Source organism: Oenanthe melanoleuca, chromosome 1A, assembly GCF_029582105.1.
Source record: "Oenanthe melanoleuca isolate GR-GAL-2019-014 chromosome 1A, OMel1.0, whole genome shotgun sequence".
Lineage (NCBI taxonomy): Eukaryota > Metazoa > Chordata > Aves > Passeriformes > Muscicapidae > Oenanthe > Oenanthe melanoleuca.
This window is the reverse complement of record NC_079334.1, coordinates 31,907,188-31,924,766: the sequence shown is the minus strand read 5'-3', so window position 1 is coordinate 31,924,766 and position 17,579 is coordinate 31,907,188. Positions and strand designations below refer to the sequence as shown.

Genomic DNA, 17,579 nt, shown 5'->3' with positions numbered 1-17,579 from the left:
GCACTTGATTGTGATTTACAGTGTGATTTACAGGGCAGGGGATACCGTGCTGCCTCCATCAGTTCCTGGAGAGAGCAAGATTGCCTTTGCCTGGTAAATTTGCCCTTGGTGTCAATCAGAAATAAAGTGCCATAAAATAGAGAACTCACACCAGTAGATTAGCATTTCAGAAATTAAACCATCTGTTTGAACTCAATTAAAAGAGAATCCAGCAAGGCTTTTCCTATTAGAGTGTTCTAGTGCTTATTCTGGAAACAATGCAATGGATTTATCACACAATTAGAACTCTTAAGAAGGTGGGTTTAATGCCCATTAAATAAATCCAGCAACTGTACATTCTCAATAGGATGTTTTGCAATAAATAACTTACTAATTTTCTTCCTAATCAGTAGTTCTGATGTGTTTCTCAATCTAGGACTGATTTTTAGTTGTGTATTGACATATCCTACTTGATTCTTTTCCCCCACAAGTTCTGGAGAAAGTTTCTTTCTCACAAGGTGATTTTGCTGCAACTGGTCTCCCTCCCACCCCTGTGGGTTGAATGTAATTTTGTGTATAGAGGAGAAATGCCCTGCAGTGAGGCTGGTTTTGGTCTGAGATCTGCCTGAGAAGAACAGAACATTTGCAGACTGCTAGGAAGGGGATGGGTGGCAGTATGAAGTCATTTGCTTTGAATTTGTTTTTCAATATCAGTTTGAACGCATTTTTGCCTCGGAAATAAGTCCAGAGATCAAATGCCTGCAAATGAGGAGATGCAGTGGGGAGAGGATGGAGAGTTGCTTGCTTCCCTTTTTTAGACTGTCTGAACCCGTGTTTGTTGATTAGCTCTTTTTCATTCACATGATTTTGTTTACCACAGCTAGTTTTACTGGAGAGCAAATGTGTATTCCAGTGTACCTGTCCTATTGAAATGTCTCCCATACAATGAACAACTGCTAAGCTGAGGAAGCTTTACTAATTCTTCAGGTGTTCCAGTAAGGATTGTCTTCCTTAACCATAAATAATTTTAATCTGACATTGTGGTTTGTAACAGTGCCAGTTGCCTCAACATCTGGCTGCCTCAAGCTCATTGCAAACAATTTCAGCATGAAAGAAAATATAAACTTCTTCCAATAAAACAGCAACAGTAAATAAAATCCACAATAAAACCCCTAGATTAAATTCCTTAAGAAGATTGGCTGTATGTCTCTTAGATTCTAGGGGGGGGATGATTGATATATTTATGGTGGAGTTACTTGATGGAGTTTTATTGCAACTCAGTAGTTCTACTTCATTTTTTCACATTCTGACTGCATTTAAATACACATGAAATTATAATTATCAGACATTTTCTGTCCTTTTGGAAAGATCCATGATCTTTCATTAATTCTGTTTGGAAAATTCTATTTGGATAACTCCATTGATAGAGTTTTTTTTGCTGATTAGCTCATAAATTGAATGTTTTACCCATAATAGAGGAAGAAAATTCTCTCTGAACAGAGGTTGTGGAAATTGTGCAGGAGACAGACGTTTTGGTTTGGGTGGAAAAATGAGCTTGAACAGAAAGTTCACTGGTAAAATTTTCAAAATTAATTTCTGTGGGATCCTGTGGTGTTCATATAGAATGAGTGATAGGTGTAGTAAAAATTGAAGCAAAATAACCTCAGTCATCAACTAAAAAGTTGTTTAGCAGTTCTGCTGGCTCTGGATTATGCTTTGCTCCAGCCATAGAGGGCTTTTTCTGGTCCAGTTTGGTGCAAGCATCTGGTTTCACTGAATAATTTCTAACACTGAATTTCAGAGGCAGGAATTGGACTTTAATTTCTTGGGGCTAGTCCTGCAAATATTAATTGTCCTCTTGTGCCTTTAAAAGTAATTAATTTAATGCTTGTTAAAAAGGAAAATATTATTCAAATTGTTTCTTCATGTGTCCATTTCTTAAAACGTTAGTCTGACAAATACAGAAATCTTCTGTTTGATAAACAACATTGTCAGCATATGCTGCATCAAGTGCAGTCTTTCAGAGTAGAATGTGTAGATCTACCACTGAACATATCTTGCTATTATTGATATTAATTATTGTAAACACATGTGTCACTATTCAGATGTGGTAAATAAGGCTGCCCTAGCTGCAAGTAATTTTATTTTTTTAGAAGTCCCAACCTTGTAAAAGCCTAGTGGTCTTAATATTAGTGATCAAAAGATCAAATTTTAGAAATTGCAGCCCTGAGATATTTAAGCTGTAAGAATAAAAATTAAATCTGTGCACTTACTGTAGAAGTTAATAATTTTAATATGTACATGCATTTAATTGATAAATAGTGTACAGGGAACACCTGCAAGTTACATGCTGCCAAAAAGTAAGGCATGAATTTTTATGAATTACACAGAACACTGTAATTCAGCATTTTGCAAAGGACCTCTAGTTCGTGCCTCTCTTCTCAGCTGTTCTCATAATTCTGTGCATAAAAATCAAACCCAAGGCAAGTGTGGGCATAACTCTATTGCATTAGGTAAAAAGCATGGGAGTGATAGGAGCCAGATGAAAAAGGACAAAAGGGAAGAAAAAATATGCAGTGCCTCAGAATCCCCTAGTGTCTTCTTTTCTGTAGTGCTCTAAAACCACACTTTGTCTGTGGGCTGTCTTAAAAAAGTGCATGATGGAAGCCTTAAAAAAATTAAAAATATTATTGTTCTTTGTACTCAGAGCAGGTATGTCAAGTTGCATAATAGTTTACACAATGTGCCTGAAAGCAATGCCTTATAACTACAAATACCAAAATAGTTTGGGAAAACATGCAGTCATACCAATATTAATATAATTCTCAAACATTTAATTCAGTTGTCAGCCAAAGGTGCAAAGGCTTGTCAGAAATTTAATGTTCAACTGAACATTTGAGTTGAAATATTGGAAATCTCATTATATTGAGATTCCCCTAACTAGAACTTTAGTTAAATTTTCAAGGCTAGAAATCAACATTACTTCTTTCTGAAACTGCAGTTGTCTATTCTACTCAAAAATAGAAACTCTAATACAGTATGCCAGTTACAAGCATCTTGGAAAAGCTTACAGCCTTCTCTGTGTAACAATGTATTTGATGAGTATCTGGGCAAAAAGAAATGGATAATGCATTCATTCTCAGCAGACATTTTTATTTTCTAATGATATTTTATTTGATTGGAAAAATGAACATGTTTTAATGCTAATAGTGTGAGTATAGTTGTGATTAAAAACTCTGTTGTTCTGTACATTAGAGTTTTCTCTGAAGATCAGCCCATTTTGATTGTGTTAATGTGGACAGCTATTCTAATCAGCCCTGCATATGAGCTGCTGGGGTGAAGTACATTTTTTTTTTTTTTACATTTTGCATATCTTTTTAATTAAAAGTGGGCTTTGTCTTTAGGCAACAGCACAAAGCCCTTTGCTTTTCTGTTTTCCAAGGTTTAGAAAGAAAATGCAGGCAAAAATACATTTACTCACAAAGTGATTTTCATTAATAAACTTACTTTGTCTTAATAGGAAAAAATTCTGCTAGTGAAAGATTTTGAGTAATTTCAGTTTGTCATTATGATAGTACAGATGACATTTGTGTTCAACAAGTTTTACATTTGCTTGAAGGACAGACTTACTACTTAGTATGCAGCATATTTGTGTCAGATAAGGTAAATAAGTTGTTAAGTGTTTTATAACATAATTGTAACTATATATTCAGATAATCAAATTGCGGACCATAGAGCACAGTTGGATTTCTATAAACAAAAATTAAGTAATTTGATTTTTTTTGTTTTAAATGGAATCCTAGAGTGTGGGAAAAACTGGTTAAGATTATTCTGTCCTATACTGATGACAACATTTAAGCTGAAAAGCAAAGAAGTTTAATTAGAAACACTTTGAGGTCTGGAAAACGTTACCTTTTTTTTATTTTTTTTACTTTTTATTTTTATACAACCATAATGTGAAATGCTCATAACGTATGTTCCTCTTTAGCTTTTATGATGGTAATACAAGTGTGTTATCTAAAAATGTCCATCACAGTTTCCATATAAACTGAGGGATTACTAGGAGACTTCTTAAGCATAAACTGAAGCAATTGATGCATGACCATTGGGAAAAATGTCTAGATGCACAGAAATTACAAGTGTAAGTACATTTTTGTGAGATGTTTTCAGCTGTTGCTAGGATCCACAGCCTTTAAGAGTTGTAACACATACTTTTGTTAACTTGCCCATCTGTAAACTGGCCTACCCTGAACTTACATAGAGGCCAATGGTAGATAGTTTTTCAGCATCAAGATGTAACATGTATCCATATATAGTTGTTTGGTTTTGGATAACTCTGTTTATGATACACTGAGCAGTCTTGGAGGGTTGACAGGAGCAAGATGTTGAGGGAAAAAAGTCTCCACTGGCTGGAGAACATTGATAGTAAAATGTCCCCTATTGGTGTAGTAATTTGAGAAAGAAAGTAGATTGCTTGATGCTTCCTTCCTATGCTAAGTCTAGAGCTCTTCCCTGACTCACAGCTGTGGATTTTCTTAATGATGCTGGATATCTCAATTCAGCAGCAAACTGAATAATTTCATGGTGTACTTGTGGATGAAGGCTCCCACATCTGTCATTCATAAAAAGGAAAAGAATAGTGAGAAACCCTTATTTCACTTTTTGATTTCTGGCTTTAAATGTACATGTCATGTAGTTTGCAATTTGAGATAGGAGAGTCTTCAGTGTTTCAAAATACACAAGGTTACATGATACAAACAATTTCCTTTTGCCAGGTGGGTTAAAGTATCATCTGCTTTAGGTGTCCAGATGAGAGTATCCAAGTGTAAAAGAATAAAAAAACTGAAAAAAATATGCATGACCAAATCTTTTTGTAGTGTCATCAGCTATTAAGATGACCAGGTATTGAATCATTCTGGTTTTCTGCCTTATTAGCATAATACCTTATCCTAACCTGAGACTGTATATAAATAGTGTTCAACAGAAACTATTTAATTACTATTTACTTTTAAAAATATTTTATTTATTTATTATTTATTTGGAGGTTTGTTTTTTTTTTTCTGCAGGGTGTTCATCTTTCCTAGAAATCAATAATTTGTTTGTTTGGTGAACAATGAATGAGGTCTCTTTTTGTTGAATTGTATGTTAGTAAATAATGGAAAAGGTTATTCTCTATTTGGTGTTAAGAACATACTACTCTTAAAGATGATGACTAAGTCCAAGGATCCACTCCCCTCCAGAGCCTTGGCTTATTGCTCTTTAGATTTATATAGCTATTTATGTTATTCATTCTTAATGTAATTAAATAGAGACACAGGTTCCCTTTGCAGTAGAGATGTTTAGGTCCATTTCTGACTAATACAGCAGGGGAAACTGTGCTCTGTCTTCAAATCAATACTGGCAGGCTAAATGATTTTCCTCTCCATTTTTTCTCTTAACTGTTTAAGCTGAAAGCTCTTGTTGACACAACAGAATGCTTACTAAAATTATTCATAAGCAGATTTGAAATTTAAGTGACATACTTAACTATTGGAGAGTAAAAGTTGCAGAGCATTTTTCCATTTTAAGAGCTTGCAAAGATGCTGACTTTTTTTGTTTATTTGTTTTCCAGTAGAACTGAATGTTTTGCTGGCTTGTTTGATGACACAGGAAATCCCTTTCAATTTTGAATTTTTGGTCTGTCTGATCCATACTACTTTGCAATACATCCTGTCATGTTGATCCAGAATGTTTTTTGCACCAAATTATCAATACTAGACAATTGATATTTTGTTGTCTTAGCCAGCTTACTGGATATCAATGTCTTAGTTGTTGTTCATGTACTGTTTGGGACAAAATACCAGACACAGCATATGCAAACTGCAGTTCTTTAGAAGCCTTGCAGTGTAAAGAACCAGGGAGAAACATGAGTCTTTCTCCATAAGTGCTGCTTGGTTTATCTGAGAACAGATCACTCAGATGAACAAGTCTGCTTCCATGTGCCACTGATGAATTTAGTGCTGTCAAAGAATTACACTGGAGAGTAAGATCCAGTTGGCAGCAATTGTCTCTCAGCATGTTCCTCTCCTATTTTTCCTTCCACCAGTAATAAAAGTTCAGGAGAAAATTCTTGCTGTCACTGTAAGAGGATAAAAAAGGGCATAACAGCATATTTCTTTGTGGCCACTGATCAGATGCAGCAGTCCACCATGATTTTCTCTCATGCCCAGTGAGCCATTCTGCCACTAATACTCTGCTTTTGACTCAGTAATTGTACCTATGTGTCTTCAATTATCAAAGAGAAATAGCTGAATTCTTCACCCCTTTTGAACTAGAAGTTCTGGCATGAAATATTAATTTCTGATTGATGTTTTGTGTCTTTTTAATTCAAACGAAATCCTTAAATAATGTGTCCTTAACTGCACTTTTTAAAAACAACACACAGGCTTTGTGTTTCTGGTAGGTTGGCCACACTTATTGCAGTATTTATTCAACAGTCTTGGGGATGTTTTGAAACATCTACAGTTTCAGACATAGCAGTAATTCCTTAAGAGCAGGATGGGTTTTGGCAACATCTTTTCAGTGACTTTTTAAAATGGATAATTGAGAATTGTCTTGCACTTGTGATTCTACTGGAGTAAAAATTGCCATAATTTCCTTAGAAGTACCCCAGTATCAACAAAATGCACTTTAATCTCAGAATCTACTGCCCTGATCTCCATGGTGTCATCTGAAAGCAGAGCTTTGAGGAAAACAATTTCAGATTTCCTTACTTGTGTTTGGACTGTTCTTTGTTCATACTTTTCTGCCATCCAGAAAGTATATTTGTGCTAGATTAGGTGTTTGTGTGTTTGTTTCTCTCTCCATAACTTCTTTGACAATGTAGGAGTAAAATTGTCTTTTTGTGTTTGGGACTGTACTTCTGCTATGGCATTTGCTGTATGTAAAGCCAGAGATGACAAACTTGGAGGCAGTTCATCTTCTGTGTCATTAAGATTGATTCTGTTTGTGGGTCCAATACTGTATATGGTTATTACAGTACTGTAATCCTGAACTACTACTCAGAATGATTTTGAATTATTTGAAGATTCTGTAGTTCTCTAATTTTAGAGAGGAATTTTTGATAAGAATTTTGCATGGCTCAGTGCTCTCCTTTTATTTTGGTACTCAAGGGAAAATTTGAAAAAATCATCATCAGTGTAAACCAAAACCACCTTAGGCAACTAAATGCTTGCCTTGTGTTATTTCATTATTTTCATTAACTAATCTGTTATTCCTTTCCCCTCCTCCCCATGATCACCTTCCCCCACTCCCCCCAAAAAACCACTAAGGAAACAAGCACACCACGATAAAATGCTAATAATGGGAATAATTCCAAATAGACCATAAAAGCCAGCATTTATAACCTCAATAGAAATGCCAGTCAGCTATTTCTGATGTAAAGCATCTGTCTCCAGAAGGAAATGAAGGCAGGCCTGTTTCTCCTTTCAAGTCTCTGAAGTAGTAGGTGGTGTCATTTGTTATACAGTGCTACAAGTCCCATGTTATTGCAGTGGTAGCTGCTGTCTGCCTTTGTTAACGTACTGAAAAGTTTTATCAGCTGTCTTTAATAAAAGAGAATCTATTTGAAGAAAAACTACAGCAAATGTCTCCTAGTCTCTTATCTTCTGACCATCCTTAGAGATGCAAGAGAGCAATGGCACTAATGTAGAATCTTGCAGACGTGCTAACTTTTTATGGCTGTTACAATAAACCATAGATAGTGGGGTGACTGATACCCTAGAAAGTTAGGGAGCAGTCTTTTCAAAATCCTGTGTACTTCATAATTTGAAATGTAAAGTTGTTGGAATGAACTTTCAGTACTCCCTGAAGTGATTTATCAGTTCACATTTTCCTTGGATACCTTTGTGTAGAACATTAATGGCCTAGAATATGTTAGGCCTCCAGGAAATCAGAAATTATGTATAGAAGTTGGAAAATTTCAGTTAAAAGGCCTGCAGTTTGTTCATTTTATTTGTTTTTGTTGCTTGCTTTTGTGAAATGATATATCAAAGACATGATGTAGAAGAGTTTCTTAGCTAGGCATATAGTCTTACATATATGATGTTCTTGATTAGTCCCATACACACACCATATTTTCAGGAGGGTATGGCGGAAATGGAAAGGAATTCTGGAAGCCATATGAGACAACTGAGTTATTTCCTGCACAGTAAGTTTTGTGAATGCTGTAGAATTAGCCCTGAGCACATTTCAACACGTGTGTTATTTATATGAGTGTTTCTAGGTTTAAGATTTTTTTAGTCCTCCTCCATTGTAAGCTTTGTCTCGATGTAAACACACACTTAGTTATAATTCAAGTGAGAGGACAGCTCTTTGTCAGTAACTTTAAGAAAGCTCTTTCATTCATGAACTCACATTAAACAAAGAGATAGCATGACTAGAGGGAATGGACATTCCTACTCACAATTCGAGAAAATTCTCTCAATCAATCTATAGTCTAAAAATATGATATTGATATGGGGGTATTTATTCATCACTGTACATGGGAGCTGATTTCCAAGTGTTCTTCACTTTAATAACATCAGTTAGCACCCAAAACATCTGTAATTAGGGAGTATATTATTTCATTGCAAAACAGTATGCAAGACTGGCACTTCAAAGGTGGAGCTGTGAAAATATGGCTGCCAGCATGAGTTACTTGTAATATAGATTGCATTTCAGGGGCTTACTTTCCCTTATTTTGAAGAGTATTTAACTGATAAAAGTACATAAAACCCAGCTGGTTTTGTTTGTTTCGTTCGCAGTAGAATGAAGTAACTGACTTACGGAAAAGAAATCTGTCAGGGTAAGGCAAGAAAAAGTAAATCTAAAAATTACATTTTCAGATTCCTTTTCATTAGCATTGTGATGTTTTCAATAAGGGGAGCTGAACTAATTTTGTTTTGCTTAATTTTGAAACTCTGTAAGCCATTTGTTCTGAAAATTTGATGCATCACATTTATGAGTTTTTGTGATGCATATATTAATAGGTTAAAAGAAGCAAGAAGAAAGCTGAAAAAGTATGAATATATAGTATGAGGATATAAAACATTGGAATTATCTCAATTTCCACCATAAAGTTTAGGTTTTGAACATAAGAATTATAGGGATTTTGTTGAAGCTTGGTTAAAAAGGGTATGAGTAATGAGTTTAAACTTTGCAGTGGAGAGGTTTGGAACAAAGGTAAGTCTTCCTCATCATAATGATTTCCTATTGTCACATCAGTCTGGGAGACCAAGTGCAATACACATTTTATTGGCCTTCTATCTAACATATTTTCATACAATCATCAACTGGTTTGGGTTGGAAGGCTCCTTGAAGATCATAAATTCCAACCTTCCAGCCATGATTTCCAAGACCAGGCTGCTCAGAACCCCATCAAACCTGGCTTTGAACACTTCCACAGCTTCTCTGGGCAACCTCTTGCAGTGTCTAGCCATTTTCTTGATGTTGTCACTGGAGAGCTCCTAAAGCATACCAACAACCCTCACAGTAGTCTGAACATGGTATGCCATGTGGCTTCACATTTTGAATATTATTTTCAGCAGAACACTGATGAGTGGTGACTTGAAACACTTATCCTCTGAGGCAAAACTATGTGACTTCAAAAGTGAGTTTTCCTAAAGCTCATTGAAACTTAGACTGACCTGAGGGTGAAAACCATAGTGAACTTTGTGTGGTATTTTTTTCCCATTTTTCTTTAAAATGCATGGTACTGGTTTGACAAATGCCTTTACTGTGCTCTCATTAGGATGTAAATACCTTTTGTGCTTGCCAAAATGTAGGTGAGACTCTTAAGTCTCATAAGTTTCATAAATGTGCTTTTCTGCCCTTGTAATGTTTGTTAACTCCAATGATCAGGTGTGTTTCAAACTGAATAGCTTAGTGATGAAAAAAGTAAAAACAAGCCAAACATTTTGTCTTAGCTAAATATGAAAAAAAATTAGTAAAATAAGCTTTTAAAATTATTTGTTACAAAATTTTAATGTTTTTGTTATTAAAATAGCATTTTTCCACCATTGTTAATGTTACTCAGTCATGCATTAAAAAATAATTGCCACAGCCTGAATCTAAGTGGATATCCTAGAACCCCTGAATATCCTTAGAATCTGAGAGCAGGCTGTATTTTCTACCAGTTAAATTAAGACAAAGAGGACAAATGGGTAAATTCCAATGTGTTAACTATTCCAAATTTATTATAAACTCTTTATTGGCAATAGATTTGATTAAAATTCTTTTTGCTAATTCACTCTTGGGTTACTTTAATTTTCTCTTGAAACCTGTGTTATGCCAACATTATCACATTTAAACCTTTTGAAGTTCTGTTATTTTCTCATTAAAGAGAGAAATCATATGTCTGTAGGCACCAGAGCTTGACCTGTTTAAAGCATAAGTTGCACAGCAGCTGTTCAGAAACTTTTTCTTGTTATTTGTATTTGCTTAATTTACTAAATTGCTTCCATGAAAAATCAGCAAACATAAGGGAGTAATTTAAGTGGAAGAAGATTGTCTAAAAAGAAAAATTGAAAATATTTCTAATATTCTTCCTTCCTTTTTTTTTTTTATTGGTACCAGTATCCAGCTGCCCTAATGAATCTTGGAGCTATTCTCCATCTGAATGGCAAGCTGAAAGAGGCTGAAGAAAACTACCTCCTTGCTCTTCAACTTAAACCTGATGATGTCATCACCCAGTCCAATCTTCGCAAATTGTGGAATATCATGGAGAAACAAGGTTTGAAAACATCCAAGACATGATGATGAAAATTCTGAACTTCTTTTCCTTAAAGTGATTAAACCCAGGAACTAGAACTTCCACACAGTTGTCAGGTCAGAGAACTTGCTGGACTTGACTGCAAGGATCAGAGGTCCTAATTGCTGCTAGGAGAAGCTATTCTGCTAGAGAAATAGAAAAAGGGAGACTTTGAGGGATTCATGAAGAACTTGTTACACAACAAAAATACTTGGAACAATGGCACATGAGAGAAGTTATTTCGGTATATTTGCTAAACAGTTGCAAATCCCATATTGCTCACTTTTGGGTGGGTACTTGAAATGTATACTGTCATAGAAATATGAAGGAAAAATCACACAGTATACACTAAGCCATATGGGAGTCAGAGTGGTAATAGTAGGTTAAAGTATTTTGCTGATACTGTAACTCATTAAAATGTGTACTAAATCCAGTGTGTTTGCAGTTTGTCTTAATGCTGCTGTATCTCACTTTTGAACTACTTGCTAGCCAATTTCACAGCTTATATGGCCCATTTTTCCAAACCTGTCACATGGTTAGATGACAGCATTGCAAGTTGTTTACTGAGAATATGCCTGTTACTTCAGCTTGTTAACTTACAGTGCAGTTTTCTTGAGATACATAGTCAAATTTCTGTGAGGTAGACAGAATGACCAAGGAGCTGTCTGTAGTCTACATTAGATGTAGTATGTAGGCTGGTAAAAAAAGGACCAGAAGTGTGATTTAGTAATACAAGCAAGAGGGGTGTTTGCCCTCATACCAAAACAGTGTGGTCAGACTGTTATCTTAGAAAAAAATAATTGATATTATAGAATAATGTATTTGATTCTCTTTACTTTGCTGTCAGATAAGTCCAACTTTAAATTGGACTCTGCATATGATATTTTTGCAATTAGTAATTGAAATGAGATTTGAAAACATTAGTGCTTGGGTAGGCTAAAATGAGACTTCATGAGCAACTCAGAGAAAAGGGAATGTTATGCATTGATGGGGCTAGCAAATAACTGAAGGGACTCAATTTGATCATGCTTAAAATATTGTAGATTAAGAGGAATCAGTAATGGTGGTTGCCAGTTTCTTTTCATATTGTTGGTGTTTTAAACAAACCTATTCAGATTCTAACCAAATATTAGCATTCTGTTTGTATTCTGACACATGCTAGCAGCAGAGCTGTCAAATATCTAGATATGCTTTTGATGAGGTTCAATTTATTTCTGTTTCAGAATGATTTAGCCTCATTACTGTTTTAGTCTTCAGATTTCAAGTGTAAAAATAATTTATTTTAAATCAAAGTATATGAAGCTTTAGCAATTTTTTTCCCCAGGCCATTTGTTAACTGCTTTCTTTCTTTGGAATAAGTATTATTGCTTGTAAGAAAATGTACTATTTCATTTAATGGCCCTTTGGTATCTGCTTCAGTATTCCTTTCATAATGATAGATAAAGTGGTAGAGCACCTTGAACTGAAGCTTCTTCAGGATCTTCTGTTAAAAACTCTTTATTACTGAGAAGGGGTTTGGGGTTTTTAGTTTATGTATTCCTTTTTAACTGTTGAGCACCATTCCAAGAAAAACGTAGAGAACACTTTGCTGTATTTATTTATTTATTACTTGACTGCAGCAATGTTACCTGCCATTAACACAACAGTCTCTAAGTGTTGCTATTTCTTTTATTTGGTTTTACTTGCATTTGTTGTGTGGTTAGTGTACGTACCAAATGGGAAAGGGAACACTTGAGTTGTACTCTACCTTCTTGGTCATTCTGCCCTTACACTTGGATTTTAAATCTGTATTGAAATAGATTGGTGAATCACTGTTTCAAAGTCAGTATAGCAGAAAAACTGTAGTTATGTGTGTTTCTTTTTCTTCCCTCTTGCTCACTAAAATACTGTAAGTTGCTAAATTTACAACTGGCCCATCAGAAGGGCCAGAGGGGCAAGATTGTTTGGTTTTGTGGAGCAGTCAAGTTTTTCTCAAATGATGTTCTTGCTGGAAAAGCAAAATTGAAGGATCAAAAGTTGAACTTCTGCTTGATCGTTGAAACCAGTGTTAGAATTCAATGCTAGCTTGAACTATTCTCCTGCTTTACTGACTTTCTGGGAAAAGATATAGAAATAGGTAGTAACTGTAACTAAGCTTGGTATAGAACTGTGGTATCCTGCAGCTTTATTTGCTCAACAGCCATCAAACTTGGATGGCTTTTTGGTCTTAACCATTCACCAGGTTATTTGTCTCCTTCAACTTGTACTTATTCTTGTTTGGTAATTTTTATTCATTGCACAAAAGGGGGAAGAGGGGAGCACTCCTGTGATACAGTGTCATGCTTGCATTGATAACTGATTTTGTTTGTTTCTTTAAAAAAAAAACAACAAAAGAAAAAGAAAAAAGGACTACCATAAATTTACCAAGAATGTCCCTGAATACATTTTTTAATATAGGTCTGGGCTTGATAACTTTCTTCTTTTGGGATAAATTTAAAACATGTTTAAAATATGTCTCTCTGCTCAGGGATTTGTGGTGGATTATTGCAGACAGTGCTAAAAAAAAAAAAAAAAAAGAGCACAAGACAAGTTTACTAAATTAAAATTTTATTTTTTGAAAAACTGTTATTTGTATAAATTATCAGATTTGTAGGCTTTCCTTTTTGTAGAAATAATTGTTTATGTGCCAGATAAAAGAATTTCAATTTTGTTTTCAATAATAAAGCATTGATAACTAATACCCTGTGTATTCCTTTGTGTTACTGTAACATCACTTTGGGTTTTTTAATTGTTCTAATTTAATGAGCATCTTCATTATTTTATGTATGTGGGAGAACTGTATAGCATAAGTAAAATACAACCTGTCACATTTGGCTTTCTTCTATACTCCACTGCAGTTAGACTTCAGTGTTTTCAAAAAGGTTCACTGAAAGCACTTTTTAATACTTATACTCACTAAATCTAGCCAAAGGGATGTGTTAACTATTTGATTATTGTATCTAACCTCTATAGGAAAAAAAGCTGATTAATATATTTACAAAATATTTTTTATATTACCATACAAACATGATGTCAGTAAAAACATTGCTAAAATGCAATTGGCGACAAAGGCTGGAGAGAAGATTCCACTTGTGTACAAGTTATTTTATGAGGTCACCTTTTCCTCCCTTCCTGTGCAGAGATGTTATGGAACAACATGCTTCTTTCACCTTTTGGCTTTCTCTTAATCTTCTATGGACAGAGCCTTCTTAGCTCAGGGCTTCATTAATATTCTTATATGTTCCTGGTTCTGTTGCATTCAGGTCCTGAGCATTGATAGGTTTGCTCTGCAATTAAAAAACATGCATGGGCGTGAGCAGAGCATTCTTTCAGTCACTGACTTGCAAATTCCCCTGTCATGCCTTATTTTTACTGAAGGTCACACCTCACCTTCAGCCATTCCTTGCCTGAGCAGCTGTTGATAAATGGCAGATGATGAATGCAGAGTATGCAAAGAGTCATCTGAACTGTGTCACTTGTTCTTTCTCATGGAAATAGAGTTTAAGCATGGGCTTGAGCTCCTGCTCTGGCACCTTAGCCCTGAACCCTTCTGGTGTGAAATCCTGTTTTGTCTGCCTTGTGCTGTGCTTCCAGTGTTTCTGCTCTCCAAGAATCATACTTTCAGGCAGCAGATACTTGCTACATCTCCATTTCTGATGAAGGCACATGAGGGCTCTCTGGTGATATTTTTAGTCCTTCTTTCACAGATCCGTCTGAACTTGTTCTTGGGAGCTGGTATCGATGCCTGTATCACTTCTGGGATTTCAACTAGGAAAAAGGTAAGGCACTAAATGATTCTGTGTAAGTATTCCAGCTCCTTTGGATCTGGCTTGGCACTGTGTTGGAGGCATTCCCATAGCAGTTCTGCCTGACAGAGGTGAATGCAGCTAGCATGGGAGAGACACAGCTTCCAGTTCTCATCTGATAACAGGCACCTGCAGCTGAATTACAATCAGATAGACTGATCCTGCAATTTGAAAAGTCCCTGCCTTGTTTCACACAGACACTGCACTTTTAATCTCCCTGAGATTCAGTAGTGTGACATTGAAAGAATGTGGTTAGAGGAGTAGAATACATCTGAAGTTATGAGGGGATGTTATGAGGGAGGCTGGGAGCAGAGGCAGACATTTTGAAGGGAATTAGTAAACCTTTAGAGGGACAGACTTTATTCCAAGAGCAAAGAAGGAACCCAGAGATCAAGTTATTCCAGGAAAAGCTATGGGAAAGCATGTGCATCAGTAATTTTTTTAAAAATGCCACAAAACAAAATCCCAAAGCTATACAGACTTGTAAAAAGATGTAAGTTCTTCTGTTATAATAATAAATTGAAACCAAACATTGCCAACAGGAAGAGCTGGCCTTGGAACATAGTATTATGAAGTTCAGGACATAAAAATATATTCCCCGTTGTGCTGGTTCTGTCTGGGATAGAGTTAATTTTCTTCACAGTAGCTAGAATGGTGCTGTGTTTCAGATTTGAGCTGGAAACAGTGTTGATATCCCAGGGATGTTTTAGCTGTTGCTGAGCAGTGCTCACACAGCATCAAGGCTTTTTCTACCTCTCACACCAACCCACCAGCAAAGGGGCTGCTCAGGGAGCTGGGAGGGGACCCAGCCAGGACAGCTGACCTGGGGATATCCAGACCATTTGGTTTCATGCCCAGCAATAAAATGGGGTGGGGTTTGGCAATGGGCAGCTTTTGTTTGGAACCATCTGCATATCGGTTGTTTGGTGGTGAGCAATTGTTTTTCACTTGTGTTTCTTGGGCTTTATATTTCTTATGTTTTTGTAATATTCCATTTTTATTATTACTGTTAATTTTCTTTAATGTATTAAATTTATTTAAATTTTAATTAGTAATTTTTTCCTAGATCAGCCTATGGTCTTTCTTTCTTCTGCCTTTCCAGTTCTCTCCTCCATCTCACCAGGAAAGAGTGAGTGAGTGGCTCTGAGGTGCTTAGTTGCCAGCAGGGCTTAAACTATGAAAGACTGAATGTGTGACCTAAGTTATGCCACTTGCTTAGAAAACCTTTAAAGTTGTATTTATATTCACATTTCAAGTCAATGTTTCTCCCTTCCCTTCAAGATAAATTCTTACCTTATTTCCCCTGTTGTTGTGCACTGTCTCTTTAGTGGTACCACAGTTTTAGAGCTGGACAGTTTTAAAGGTTATATATGAGGAAGCATTTCAGAAGGGCAGAAACACCACAGTGCACCTTCTGGAAAGGTTTAAGATGAATAGATTAATCATTCACTCTTGCTGTACATTCAAATTATTTTGAATCTAGTTTCAGTAACAAAGCCTAGTCTTGCTTGTTGGAGTTATTCAGCTTACAGATATTTATGTGTAAGGCTGGAGATTGATTTGTTTATACATATAAATTTCTATCAGTTTGTGTGCATTTAGCCACAGATCTATGTTTTTAAAAAAGCCATGGAAGCCATGTTTTTAGATGTGGTGTTTTCTGCTTTTGATAGAACTGTGTGAGCCTGTCTTTCCTTGCATCACTGGTCCTTTAGCTGATGACATATTTCTACATGGATATTTTTGGGTTTTCTCTCTTGCAGAATTTCAATAGTTTAAGTTACAGGTTCTGTTTAGAGCTAGGTAGAAGTGGAGCTTTGATGGCTAAACTTGAGCTCAGCTTTGATTTCAGTGATTATTTAGCCCAGATAGAACAGAGTTTTCAACCCAATAATACAGTGGTTTGCTGCCACAGGTAGTCCTGGAAAGCAGAGATTGTTTGAGAGTCTTTGTTCTTCAGTTTTCTCTTGTCAGCAAAGCATTTTTCATCCTCTTTTGGAGAAATATTTTATTTCGTCTCTAACTTTCTTGAAAACAGATGTTCCTCCATGCCCAGTATTTTTCTTTTTTACAATGAGAAATTAGCTTTTCATAGAATTGCTTTCTCTCTTATTTGGTCATTATTGTTGCAACCACAGCCCTAAGTTTCTCTACAGTACATGAGTGTATAATTCAGTGTATTGTTCCTTATATTAAATCAATTCCCTCTTCTGGTTTATACTGATATGCAAAGCAAATCATTGCCAAAGTGACTCATTCCTGCACACCCACAGTTTCTGGAATCAGCATTGCTTTTCCTCTCATGATAGAGAATGTTTTGATATGACAACATGAAGATGTAAGATGGTAGAATAGGGCTTTTTAATTTTTTTCAACTGCCATCATTTCATAGCCTTTTTTGTCCTTTTCCTTGATGAAAGACTTTAACAATGATTTAAAACAAACAAACAAACACAGTATTAATAGCAGTAGAGCTCAGTGAATGGCACTTATGCCTTAAAATTCACAGATAGAGCATAGTGGCTTTGTCATTAAAATCTATTATTTTAATTACTATTCCTCCCTCCAAAATGCCATTTCCCTGTGAGTTTTAGTGGCAATTAATTTTTTAGCTATATAACTGTAAATTTGTGTTTCTTTTTTTTTTTTTTTAAATGGAATATGTCTCCTGATAATTCTCGTTAATTGAAAGATGCTTAGATATTCTTGCATAGAAAATTGTTTCCTCCATCTCCTCTGTTAGCTTCATGAATTATTTAGAGACCAGAAGAGAAACAAGTTCAACTGAAGTGAAAGGCAGAGAAGACCCTTGGTTGAGCTTCTATATCAGTTTTATGCTTTTTAGCCAAAGCCAAAAAACAAAAAAAAAAAAAAAAAAAAAAAAAAAAAAAAAAAAAAAAAAAGAATGGTTTGTTTCAGTTTGGTTTGGTTACTTAAAATTGGCTTCAGCATTTTAAGAATAAATGGATATCATATCCTGGTGATGGGTTTTGTACTTCATTGTGCTA

The 17,579-nt window shown here is 35.5% G+C and overlaps 1 protein-coding gene across 1 annotated transcript in view; it reads left to right on the top strand.

Annotated features, from left to right (window-relative positions):
- Positions 1–12,296, top strand: part of TMTC2 (transmembrane O-mannosyltransferase targeting cadherins 2) — a 228,545-nt gene extending 216,249 nt beyond the window's left edge. Inside the window, exon 12 of the mRNA XM_056481917.1 lies at positions 10,573–12,296. Within this exon, the coding sequence (XP_056337892.1) occupies positions 10,573–10,752 (180 nt within the window). The 3' untranslated portion in view covers positions 10,753–12,296. The remainder of the gene's footprint in view (positions 1–10,572) is intronic.
- The last annotated feature ends 5,283 nt before the right edge of the window (positions 12,297–17,579 follow it).